The sequence below is a fragment of the Grampus griseus genome (assembly GCF_964374135.1).
Source record: "Grampus griseus genome assembly, chromosome: 10".
NCBI lineage: Eukaryota > Metazoa > Chordata > Mammalia > Artiodactyla > Delphinidae > Grampus > Grampus griseus.
The window spans coordinates 21,733,196-21,746,789 of NC_139004.1; the positions used below are offsets into that span (position 1 = coordinate 21,733,196).

A 13,594-nucleotide genomic window follows, 5' to 3' on the forward strand; every position below is an offset into this window, starting at 1 on the left:
AGACCTTAAGGTTGCAGCTGGCAGCTGCTAGCACATATTGTTTTGAGAACAGCTGGTAGTGTCCTTGAGTTTGATACAGTTTAGAAAATTCAGGTTCTCAGTGACGCAGGAACATTTCTGAAACCACATGCACAATGGTTACCCGGTTCCATTTCGGATGCCCGAACCACAGTTTCATATCTTGTCAGAACAAAGAACAAATATCAAACATGACAGGGGTGATTCCTTCAAGGTTTCAAAAGAGATAGATTAGCACATACACAGCGAGTCAGCATGACCTTGGTGTCTGGGAAGGGACCCTTATCTTCGAAGGAGTAATAGCATTGGCATCATGGGCAGGGTGGGGGGGGGCATTTATCTCTGTCTTCAAAGTGGAGATTGTGAACAATATGGTAAATGCATTCTTTTTTAATGGTTAGAACAGATGTACACCATATAAGTCAGAATGACTTCCCCATACCTCAACAGGCAAAAATTTCCTCCATCACTATCTACTGTTACTATCCCCATTTATAGATTGGGAAAGTCAGGCACAGAGAGGATAAGTAATTTACCAAGGTCACCCAGCTAGTACGTGGTACAGCCAAGATTACATACCCAGGTAACTTGGCTTGAGAGTCGGCGGATCTAACCACTATTCCAGACCATAAATGAGGGCTGGAAAGAAACAAGAAGAATGAAAGCCCAAGATAGTATGGTCCCTGATGCCAGGGACTAGAGAGTTTCTGATAGTGGGAAGCCTGGAAATCCTGGTTGCCTGAGAGGAAGCCATGGAAAATAGAAAGTGGTAGCTGTTGTGTGTGGAGGGGAAGAGGGACAGAATCTCTAGTTACTTTTGCAGGAGCAATCTCAATGGCTTTGTTGGCAGTTTGCCGCCTACAGTGTGTTAAGGTGAGGACTAGAGTCAGAGATAGGAGGGCTTTCCTTCAAGTAGTTTAGCCTTGAAAGGGAGGGAAGAATGGCAGCTGGAGTGGAGCAAGAGCCAGGGGCAGCCACTGCTTCTCCAAGCAAGTGCCTGGTGATGTGGTCTTCGATGTTTCTGAGAGAAAGGGCATGTCCTCCTGCCTGGTGCTCTGAGGAAGCTCTGCTTTATACTGAATTTTAGTGTCAATCTTATGCCAGCTCTGTAGTCAAGCTTTACATCAGAGCATGGCGGGGGGCACAACACCATCCTCACAGGACTGAAAGATCTAGTCTTATTTCTTATGATACAGAGCCTGTCATCCTTTTTTTCTCCTTCCCCTAACTGCTTCGCTTGAGTGGAGGTAAGGGCGTGGTTGCTAACGGGTTAACTCGGGGACAACCACCGAGAGGTGCTTCCTAGAGAGCCCGGGAAGTGGCATTGATTCCCACCGAGGCTTCCTGTGCCCCATCCTCAATTTTTCTCCAGCATCTGGAATCTGTTCATTCCACCAAGACATCCTTTGGGGTTACTTATTGTGGGATTCGGGGTGGGGTGCAGAGGAGGACGCTGCAAAGGCACGGACTACAGGGGGCAATCTGTGAAGTTGCGCCCCAGGGGTGTCCTGGGCCCCTGGACACGCGGAAGGGGACCACTGCAGTTTTACAGTATAATTGTGATTTCCCACCTTTCAAGAATTTTCCGAAGAAATACAGCTCCCAGCTAGACTGAGGCCCAAGTACTGCCTTGGTCCAGGATGGCTAGAGAATCGAAGGAAAGCGCAGCCTTGGACGCCCAGTCTGCAGAGGACCGGACCGGGATCCTGACCGTGAAGGTGGAGAAGGAGGAAGCCTCCGCCTTGGCTGCTGAGGCGGGCGCCCCAGGCAGCCCAGCTCCGGGCTCCGAGCACTCCCGCCAGCGCTTCCGAGGCTTCCGCTACCCGGAGGCTGAGGGGCCCCGCGAGGCTCTGAGCCGGCTCCGGGAGCTCTGCCGACTGTGGCTGCGGCCAGAGGTGCACACTAAGGAGCAGATCCTGGAAGTGCTGGTGCTGGAGCAGTTCCTGACCATCCTGCCGGGGGACCTGCAGAGCTGGGTGCGGAAGCAGCATCCGGAGAGCGGGGAGGAGGTGGTGGTGCTCTTGGAGTATTTGGAGAAGCAGTTGGATGAGCCGATGCCGCAGGTAGAGAGAACAGGTTTAGCCTCTGAAAGCTGTGGTCTGTTTCTTCCTGAAATCTCCAGATCAGAGTGAGGGGATTTTCTTTAAGATCCAGAAGTTCTCAGTCTCTTTTTGTACCTGAACCTCTTTGCCAGTAAGGTGAAGTCCCTGGACTCCTTCACATAATAGTATTTTTTAAATACATAAGGGAAAATATAAAGGATTAAAAAGAACTCAATTATATTGAAATACAGTTAGCAAAACATTAAATGTATTATAAAGTTATATATGTGCTTTTTAAAATTAATGCACTAAATATTAACATCTAGAGACAGGCCTAATAACTAGTATAATTTCAAAGTGGCGATGAATGACTTTGACATTTACCTGGTTGTAATGTGGTATGAGAACATCTGCAGTTTCAGTTGGTGACAGATTCCTGTGTACTGCTTATAACACCTTGGTTTGTTGCTTCCATTCATAATTGAAGGAAATGCTAAATTTTGCTTAGAAGCTAGTAAAAATAAAGTTATTTTTCCTATTCACATTCATGGAATACGTGGGAGGGAGTCGGTGGACCACAAGTTAGAAACCCCAGGGCTCATTTTTACTTGCACCTTCCTGAATGTTGTATGAGTCTATTTTGCCTTTGCAGTATTCTGTGTCCTTGTGTGTTCCTTTCAGCATGTACATAACCAGACCAAAGACTTCTAACCCGTGACCCAGAGACCAAGGTTCTTGAGTTGGCATTTGTGCCCCTTAGCCCTGTAATAGAGAAAAATCATCTCAAGTCTCAGCTTCAGGCTCTTCATTCTTTACAGAAGATATGGGAAATTCTAAGCTGCACATGAGCTAATTATTATGAAAGTGACTCGAAAATTAATTAATGACAAATGTCTGGAAGGAAACCTTCATTTAATGAGGACATACCATGTACCAGGCCCTGTGTTAGGTGATTTCGCACACTGCAATCTTATTTGCTGGTCTCCAAAACCCTATAAGCTAGAAATTATTATTTTCATTTTTTAGATAAGAAAACATATTAGTATTCTCTGAGAACTTAGCCCCAATTCCCAAAGAGTTTTCATAAAAGCACAAATATATGTAATGAGGGAGTACAGAGTAATGCTTAAGAGCGTGGGCGCTAGATTCATTCTGCCTGAGCTCCCATCCTAACATTTCTGCTTTTACCTGGGTGACCTTGGGCAAGTTGCTTAAACATTGTGCCTCAGTTTCCCCATTACAAAAATACAGATAATAAAAGTACCTAGCTCATAAGGTTGTTGTGCTCTACATCAAGTGACTTAATATTCATGAAGCTCTTAGAAATAGTGCCTGGGAAATAGAAAGTACTAGCACATAGAGAGTGTGATAGAAGTGTCTGATGAATAAATAAATGAATGACTTCTAGGTCCCAGGTGGTGACCAGGGGCAAGAACTGTTCTGTTGCAAGATGGCAGTGTTGACACCAGCTCAGAGGTCACGAAATACCCAGTTCCAGCCAAGAAAGGGTCCACTCAAGCATGAATCTCTGGGATCCCACTCCTTACCAGACAGAAGTGAGTATTATCTTCTGGGCAATATGAATTCTGCAGACTCCAACCAATTTTATTTAAGGATCACCTACAAGATCTATTGATGGGTGTCTTATATGCCCCTTGCAGATCTACTTTACTTTGAGACTGAGACTAATAGGGAAATTTCAAACAATAGTGGAAAACTTTCCTAACCAAACCTAGACATGGTAAATAAGACTTTATTAAAATTGGTGTTTGGAAAGAGTTGATTTTTGTAGCAACACAGTGATCTCCATTCATTCAACATATATTTCTGGAGGCTCCCTACGTGGTAGCCAGTGTTGTAGGTACCAGGGATAGCATTGTCAGTAGGACAGATTTCTTCCTCCAATGGAACTTACATTCTAGTAAGGAGAATAGCAAATAAATTAATATGATTTCAGATATTGGTGAGTGCTATGAGGAATATAAGGCAGAATATGTAAAGCCAGTCAGAATATTCCAGAATTGTAGGATTTCTACAAACCAAAGAGTATAAATCTTCTAAACCTGTCACTTACAACAGGGTGAAAATCACTCAGTAGGAAACTTTTATGTTCCCGAGTGTTCCCCACATACTGTGAACATCTGGGCAGATTTCCAAGACAAACAACACTGGGATACACCAGCCAACAGGAAATCTTTATTTCTGAACAGAGGTCCTAGCCTAACCTAACTTGTTTACTGCCTCCAGCAAAGTTCACCTTTCATAGGAAAACCTAAAGTTCCCCTTTACTTCTCTCAAATCTGAGCAAGTTCTATATAGGCAGACTCCCATTTCCTCCTTTCTGGGCCCAGCCTTGTCTGACTCCTCTTAGTCTTTCAGAACTAAAGAATAAAGCACCCAGGGCTTCCCTGGTGGCACAGTGGTTAAGAATCTACCTGCTGATGCAGGGAACATGGGTTCGAGTCCTGCTGCGGGAAGATCCCACATGCTGTGGAGCAACTGAGCCTGTGTGCCACAACTACTGAGCCTGCGCTCTAGAGCCCACAAGCCACAACTACTGAGCCTGTGTGCCACAACTACTGAAGCCCATGTGCCTAGAGCCCGTGCTCTACAACAAGAGAAACCACCACAATGAGAAGCCTGTGCACCGCAACGAAGAGTAGTCCCCGCTCGCCACAACTAGAGAAAGCCTGCTCACAGCAACGAAGACCCAATGCAGCCAAAAAAAAAAAAAAAAGAAAAGAAAAGAATAAAGCACCCAAAGAGCTACTAAAGAACTTTTAACAACAATGAAAATCTTTGGGACTTCCCTGGTGGTCCAGTGCTTAAGACTCCGTGCTTCCACTGCAGGTTGCGCAGGTTCAATCTCTGGTCAGGGAAGTTCCTCATGCCGCATGGTGCGGCCAAAAAAAGAAACCACAGAAATCCTCTTATTCCCTCTCTCAGCAAAATTCAAGATTAAAGACTCTTCAGATGGAATGCTTTGTTTTGTTTTTATGTTGCTACCACTTCTTACCAAGGATCCAGCCCATTGTTTTGTGCATCTGTGGAGTACATCACATCTCTTCAGGCCATAGGATTTGAGCTGCCAGGGATCAGGAATTTTGGAAAGACACACTGTATAAACTTCTTTATGGGAATTTATGCAGTTTTTGAACTTGGACTTCACGGCTCACGGAGGCTGAATGCCAGGGAGGTTGAATGTCAGGGTCAATCTCATCCAGAGCTTCTTTCCTTCTTAGTTCTCCAGGTTCCTAGGCTTGCCTCTGGAGGGCGCTGCAGAGGAGATGAAGTGGTAGCCGCCAGGCTTGCCCCAGAGTCCCAGGTGAGGTGGAACCCCTGTCCCTCCCCCAGCACCCAGCACCCTTCACTGCTGATGGGCTTCCCATCAGATCCCTTTCTCTCCATGCCTCCTCCACCCTCATCCTGGATCTACATGGAGTTTGAGTATTCTCATTTATCCCAAGGTTGCTAATCATCATCTGTCATTATTTTGGTATTCACTTAAGAAGATTTTCCTGTTTCACTCCTAGCTTGGAGACTGTGCTTCCCTGCTCTTCCTAGCCATCTGTTTGGTCAGCTCCTTCATCAAGGAGATTTTCTCTTCAGCAAGGGAAATTTAGCAAATACAAACTGAAGATTTTGTTGTGATGGTGATGTAGTTTTGTTTTTTTAAGTATCATAAACTGTGCTGCTAGTGAGGGATATAGAGTCATGCCCGCTGCCCTCTAGGAACTTAAACTTGAAGGAACAGATAAGGCATGTGCTTTTAGTCTAAGATTTAATATTACAATTTGAATAGTCTTTACTTAACCTGGATTTTAATTTCTTATCCAGTCTTTCATGTCCTGCTTGAAGATCTCAGTATTTGAGGCTCCGTAGAACCTATTTTCCCTGATTTTTCCTCACCTCAGACCTAGATTTCACTGTATTTTAAAATCATTAATACAAATAAGCCCCCATCCCCACTTTGCCAAAGCACACCACAAATATTTTGAAAAGTTTGGATATGGTTCCACTCCTTTCACTGCACTGGCCCTTGTTTTTCCAAACCTTTCACCTTCTGGACTGTTTAGATGTTTATGTGAAAGTACTGATAATGTGTGTATTTCTTTCCTTTAATGGTTATTTTTTTGACAGAGATGTTATTAGAGATAGGGTTAAGTAGGCATAAGTATGCCATACTTGCTTTTTTGTAAAGAGCTCCTGTAAAGGGGATGCTCCTTCATTGCATGTACCCAGCTTTGGGAGTGATTTTGGGCAAGAGGAATTACATGGCATTACTCACTGTTTCAGGGGCTGCTGAAAATGGAAGATGTGGCCCTGACCCTCACTCCTGGATGGACACAGCTGGATTCATCTCAGGTGAACTTCTACAGAGATGAAAGGCAGGAGAACTGTGGCAGCCTGATCTCCTTGGGTAAGACTAATGGGCACTGATTTCTTATAAGGTTTCCTGGCTTCCTTTGTGTATTAGAATCTACTAGGTTGTTAGAAACTGTTTGAATTATGTTTGGAATTAGAACCACCATTTCTGAATCCCAACTACTAACCAGCTGTGTGACTAGTTTATTAACCCTTCTGAGCCTTGCTTTTCTATCTGTCCTGCCAGTGTCCTGGTCAGTTCAGTTTAAGTGGGATGAAGGAGGTACAGCCCTTAGTACAGGTCCAGCTCATAGTAGATACTCAGTAAATGCTGATTTCTTCCACTTCCCTTCCTGTTGCTAGCCCTGATAGTGCAGGAGAGCTGAGGGATCTCTTCAGGAAGTGGGCCATGGGACCACTGAGTGAGAGCTAGAAGTGAGCCAGAGATTGAATGCAGAGCCTGGCCTTAGAGATGAGCGTGCAGTGCAGAGGCGCACAAGATTGCCTGGCTTGTCTGAGTTCCCATAGCTCACTGGCAGCACAGTGGGGGCTCCAGCTCAGATCTCCCAGCACTGATGCCAGTTTTATTTGGCAGACCCTGCCTCTGCCTGGGGTGCAGCCAGAGATGACTGCACCTTCCAGTGGTCAGTGAGTTCTGAGTTCCTACTTTCCCTGTTTCTCATAGAACATTTCAGAAATCCTTTCACTTGCCTTGTTTACTGTCACCTTCTGCTCAGCCCTTTTAGTATCTAATCCTAAGCACATGGCCCCGCCTTACTTTCTTAGAACTTAGAGCATCTGCATTTATCCCCAGCACAGTCTTCAGGCCTCACCACCTTCCCTCCAATCTCTCCATTCCCAGATTGTGGCCTTCTTCCAATGGCCCCATTCTCATTCTCAGGTCTCCCTCCCCAGCACCCCTGTTCTCCCCCTTTGTTCCCATCTTTATTCTAATACTTAAATCTTCATCCATGGCATGTATACACCTCTATAATTCTTGCCTCCCTGGGACTCATCACGAAGCTCTCCCCTGTGGCAGGGCGTAATTGACAGTTGCTGATCATTTGTTGTTCAGGTGGTGCAGTGCAGACGAAGATCAGGGACCTGCCTCCAGACGAGGACCATCCAGGACAAGAGTCTGGGCAGATGCCATGCCACCTGGGTGAAGCCATTGGTCAGATTCCTGCACGTGCAGAAGCTGGTGATCAGGAGGGCAGGTTACAAAGAAAGCAGAAAAGTGCTGCAGGGAATAGGCGGCATTATTGCCATGAATGTGGAAAGACTTTTGCTCAGAGTTCAGGCCTGACTAAGCACAGGAGAATCCACACTGGGGAGAAACCCTATGAATGTGAGGAGTGTGGCAAGACCTTCATCGGGAGCTCTGCCCTCGTCATTCATCAGAGAGTCCACACTGGGGAGAAACCATATGAGTGTGAGGAATGTGGCAAAGTCTTCAGTCACAGTTCAAACCTTATCAAACACCAGAGAACTCACACCGGGGAGAAGCCCTACGAGTGTGATGACTGCGGGAAAACCTTTAGCCAGAGCTGCAGCCTCCTTGAACATCGCAAGATCCACACTGGGGAGAAGCCATACCAGTGCAATGTGTGCGGCAAAGCCTTTAGGCGCAATTCACATCTCCTGAGACATCAGAGGATCCACGGCGATAAAAACGTTCAGAATCCTGACCGTGGAGAGACCTGGGAGAGTCAGGGGAGGATGGGAAGCCAGTGGGAAAATGTTGAGGCTCCCGTGTCTTATAAATGTAATGAGTGTGAGAGAAGTTTCACTAGGAATAGAAGCCTTATTGAGCACCAAAAAATCCACACTGGTGAGAAACCCTATCAGTGTGATACATGCGGAAAAGGCTTCACCCGAACTTCGTACCTTATTCAACATCAGAGAAGCCACGCTGGGAAAAAAATTCTGTCTCCATGACCCATGTCTTATATGCCAGAGTTGGTGCTCACTCCTCGTTGAACTGAAGCCACCCTGGAGCCCTTGCTGACTAGAAAATAGTGAGCTGGGCTTTATTTACTCCCACACGTCATCAGGTGTTTGTTAGAAAATAGAGATTGGCTGAGGTGAATTATCTTCTACATCTTAGAAGGTGATTGAAAAAAAAAAACAACTTGTTTGATAAGAGGCTATGGGAGAGTTGTCTGGAAGAGGTCAGACCTGAAACGATTCTCACCTTTTAGACTTAAATGGGCTTCTAGACTGGCTAATTAATCACCCTCGGCCAGCACTTTATGACGTCTCCTGGGTGGATGGCTCTGATTTGGGGGGCTGCTGCTCTGACTGTTCATTTTGCCTATAATGAATTCCTCACCAGTTGGTTGGATCAATGATGTCTTATACCCCCATTGTGCCTTGCATACAGGTGCTATAAACATTTATTAAATATACCAGTGAAACGACCTTCATAGCTCTGAAAATCTAATGTTGTCTAGATTTCTGAGGACTATCTAAGGCCATTTGTGTTCGTCTAATTCTCTGAGGTTCTAGATTCTGGGTCTAGAATATTTATCTAGATTCGGATTCTAGTATATTTATTGTCAAATATGTAAGATTGTCAGAGTTGGGGTGGAGGAATCCATATTTCTTCACCAGCATAGTAGTTATAGTAAGAATGCCTTAAACAGCTTCTTTATCATTAAGACATTGTGAGACTGCTCCATCTGTACAATTCCAGTCTATAGTCAACGTTAACTACATTAGTTCATATTAATTTTGCTACTCTTTAGGGGGAAACCTTTCACATTCAGGTAAATAAAAATCAATTTATCAAGTCAGATCAAAACTATTATGAATCTTGATGAAAATCCTATGATGCGAGAATTCCCTGGCTGTCCAGTGGTTAGGACTTCACACTGCCACTGCTGAGGGCCAGGTTCAATTCTTAGTTCGGGAACTAAAATCCCACAGGCTGTGCAGCCAAAAAAATTTAAAAATTAAGAAAAAAAAGTCCTATGATCCTCAACAGCTTGTTTCTCACCTTTCGGTTATCTTGGGCCTAACCAAATGCCAAGACACCATCCATATCCCTCTCTCCCAACTTAAAGCCAAGTGTGCATGAAAGCTCATGCCAGCTAAGCTTCAACTCCCTCCAGGTCAGAGGATTCACACCAAACGTTTATAACAAGTATTGTTCATGTTTTTAAAACTGCCCTGTGGTTGGGGAGAGGGAGATTGGGTCAGAGGCAGCCAATGTTGATAGAGACCCAAGTATGGGCAGTAGGAGAAAATGTATCTTTTCAGAAACACATTGGGAGTCCTGGGTATCTGACCAAAACGATTCCACAACATTCAAAGTATCAACCTGTGAAGTCAAGACTCTCAAGAATTTCACGATATCTCCTGTTTTCACCCAGATCACCTTCTGCTAAGTTCTTCAGAGACTGCTACCTTCTTCGTAGGTGCCTGAGTGCCCGTCCCCAGCTTCCAGCTTTAACAAGAATGGGTTCTGCCTCTGAGGAAATCGTCCCCAGCATAGCGTTTTCTTCTGTTCTCAAGTACCCTTGCTGGATTCCTGCTCTGAAGTACCCCTGGCTGACTAGGGACTTTGCAAACGGTGGGGCTCTTCCTTTATCATTTCCCTACAATCTTTCATTGCCTTCATTATCCCCTTGTTGCAGTATAATTTAAAACTTTAGTGTTCTAAAATCCTGTAGACGTCCTCTAGTTAATCTTTTCTAGCCTTTTAAAATTTCCTTTTAAATTAACCGTATTTTTGTTACCTCCGCAAAGCTAGCCCTTTCCTCTTGTCTCCTTATCTTTATTTTTCCTAAATATTTGCTAATAGCCCTGATCTTAAACATTGTTCATTTTTCTTTGGTGTTTGTTTCTTATGTCATGTAAAGAGATACATATAAAGCCTTTTACAAAGCAGAAAACATTATACACTTAATAAGTATAATTTATTGAGATTAACAAAGGACCACTGCACCTCCTTTCACTCTTTCTGCTCCTTCCAAACCTAAAAAACTTCTCCGTAGAGGAAGGAAAGATTATAGAAAAATACTTTTGAGTGCCTACTATGCCTGACAATGAAAGCGATAAAGCATACACACACACATGCATACATACTTGGGCTTAAGCTTTCAGTATAGTAATATTGATAAGACTTGCACATAAAAATAAGACAGTGCCATGGTAAATAACTTGTGAGTGGTGAACTGAATGCTGTGGAAGTTCAGAGGAGGGAACGGTTACTTCTGGCTGTGTGCTATTGCATGGACAGGGTGACATGTTAGCTGAAAAGACTAAAGGAGTTTGTCAAATTTAGTAACTAAGGCAAGTTTGAAGAGATACATACATTGTAGCGGCCTTCAATGCCAGAGCAAGGGGTTGAAATTTTATTCAGTAACACTGGGGAGCCACTGACATTTTATGATAAAGATATTATTTAGGAAATTATCTGGCATTATTGTATAATTTCAGATTAAAAAGTTACTTTGCTGATAGGCTTTTAGACACCCCACTTTTGTATATAACAAATGTGTGTTTATAAGTAAGTGAATTATAAAATGGGTTTAACTCTAGCCTATTTAAAAGGATGGTCAAAAAAATTATTTTCAGATGAAATTAGACCCCATAGAATAAGCTGCTTAGTTAGATATAAGCAGTATATAAAGTGGAATAAAACGTCACTTTTCATGCTTTTAAAAATTGTATTTAGGAATTTTAGTGTCAATTAGCCATTCTGTTGGATTGGCCAAAAAGTTCATTGGGGTTTTGGAAGTTTTTGGCCAATCCAATACTTCACTTCTCCAATTGAAACAATGCTGAAATCCCCCATTTTCTTTCTTCTTCCTTTTCATTAATAAGTAACTAATTATAGCTATTTTTTCTACTTGGGTAGAAAAAGAGATTTTTGATAAATAGCCCTCCTAGATGGGTTCTTAATTTTGGTAAAGATGTGTGTATTCCTGCAAAAGATTCTGTTTCTTTTCCTTCTCCGGCTGCGTTGGGTCTTCGTTGCTGCGCACGGGCTTACTCTACTTGCGGGTGAGCGGGGGCTACTCTTTGTTGCGGTGCATGGGCTTCTCATCGTGGTGGCTTCTCTTGTTGCAGAGCATGGGCTCTAGGCGCCCGGGCTTCAGTTATGGTGCAGGGGCTCAGTAGTAGTGGCTCACAGGCTCTAGAGCATAGGCTCAGTAGTTGTAGCACACGGGCTTAGTTGCTCCGGGGCACGTGGGATCTTCCCATGTCCCCTTCATTGGCAGGCGGATTCTTAACCACTGCGCCAGCAGGGAAGTCCCTCTTTCTCCTCCTTTAGTGGGAAAAAAAATAGTAGGAGTGCCAACTTACCTCACAGGCTTGCGAGGATCTACTCATACAAATAAGAAGTGCTGGGTAAATAATCTGAAAACGTTAATATTGATAGAGAAATGGAGGTTAAACACTTTGTTAGCCAAAACCTCTATATATTGGAATGACAATTGTTTAATAGTAAAGGCTCTCTAAAAAAAGTGTCCTGACACAAGCGTGTGACAGTGTTGATCTTATCTTGTAGTGATGTCCCAAATCATCTGTGTGGTTCCATCTCAATTATTCATAATGAGAACTTTACTCAGTAAACTTAACTTATCTACTTTTCTCTAAACACACTTTTTAGTCTATCTTTTGTTACTCCTTGTGATAGCTAAAATTGGGTCTGACGAATTCAAATGCAGGAACTTTTTTTCAGTCAGCTCTGAAATGTGGTACCTGTTTTGTACGTTTTAAATGGAGTTGCTGCTACAGAAATATCTGGGGATGACTACTTTCCTGTGGACTTTTTTTGTTAACATAACATTTTATTGTAGAAATATCCTTTTATTTCTGCATCTACCCACATTTCTCACTTTGTCTGTAGCATTAGCAAGTCCTTTCTGTTTACCACATCAATCTAAGACCTTGGAATTTGAACATAGCAAGTGCTCCTGGTCTCCTTTCCCAATTAATGGCTGAATACTGTGATGTATTCCTGCCTGTTCGATGTATTTTGTTTATTAGGAATTGGGTTGTCATCCAAAATCCTCTGCACAACTTTCCAAATTCCCATTTTTATTCAAATTTCTAAGCTACTTCAAGATTTTTAAGGGTCTAGGAAAAATAAAATCTGAACAACCCTAATGTAACTTATTTGTATAATAGTAATAAACCATGTGATTATTCCTTTCATCTGAGCGAATTCTTAAACAACTAACACATTGCATAATTTCCAAGCTGTCAGAAAATAACTATAGTTTCAGGTATTAACTAAAGTGTTAAAAATTTTAACCGTTTTCTTCCCTCTGTTCCTCACCAATTCTGCCCATCAGCATTGGGATCCTTGGAAATGAAGTTTGTAGCCTTTCAGACCCGCTACAGCAGGGGGTATAGAAGGGCTGAGACATATGTGTGAGATAAATGACAGGCTTACCAGAGCATCCTTAGCCCCTAGCAGAGTTCCTATTAAATGAGTGAATCTGGAAATTGATCCAGCTTGTTCTTTTGTATTATTTGTGAAATAAAATTCATATTTTATGGCAAGACAAGGAAAACTTAAACATAAAAAATTTTCTCTGGGGACTTCCCTGGCAGTCCAGTGGTTAAGACTCTGCATTTCCACTGCAGGGGGCCTGGGTTCGATCCCTGGTCGGGGAACTAAGATCCCTCATGCCACGTGGTGTGGCCAAAAGAAAAAAAATTTTTTTTTCTCTGCTCTTTGGCCTCCTCTCTTTCCTCTACTGTGCATTGTGTATCTGCATTATGCATCAACCAAACCTCCCCATCAGCAGAAATACCTGTTCAACCATAAAGAGAAACATTCTAGCACCAACAAGGTACTCCTTAAAAGGTAACATTCCTTCTTAATGGGAAAAAAAGCCCCTTAAAATGAAATGTAGAGAAAAGCTCTCTCTCCATGTTTGGGCCTCTGTCATCTTTAGAAAAATTCACTCTGGAGTTAGTTTATAAATGTGATCATATTGTCTATGGCACTGCTTTTGCTCTACAATGGCAGCACCCCAATTAAGCAAAATGTTATTTTCTCAAAAAATTTTTTTCATTCTTCCCATCAGAAGACCTGTATTACGAAAAATTGTACTCAATTATTATAGTTTGAATAAGATAATTATATTTCATTAATAAAAATGTGTGGAAATTTGTTTTCTGTCTTATTATATAAGTGCATATGTAAT

The 13,594-nt window shown here is 43.0% G+C and overlaps 1 protein-coding gene across 1 annotated transcript; it reads left to right on the forward strand.

Moving 5' to 3' along the window:
- Window positions 1–7,050: 7,050 nt before the first annotated feature.
- On the forward strand, window positions 7,051–8,363 carry LOC309829115 (zinc finger protein with KRAB and SCAN domains 4-like; the record flags this gene model as incomplete). Its single annotated transcript, XM_082664809.1, has 2 exons — window positions 7,051–7,069; window positions 7,501–8,363. 2 exons carry the CDS (start codon window positions 7,051–7,053, stop codon window positions 8,361–8,363), a joined length of 882 nt encoding a protein of 293 aa, XP_082520935.1.
- Between the last annotated feature and the right edge of the window lie 5,231 nt (window positions 8,364–13,594).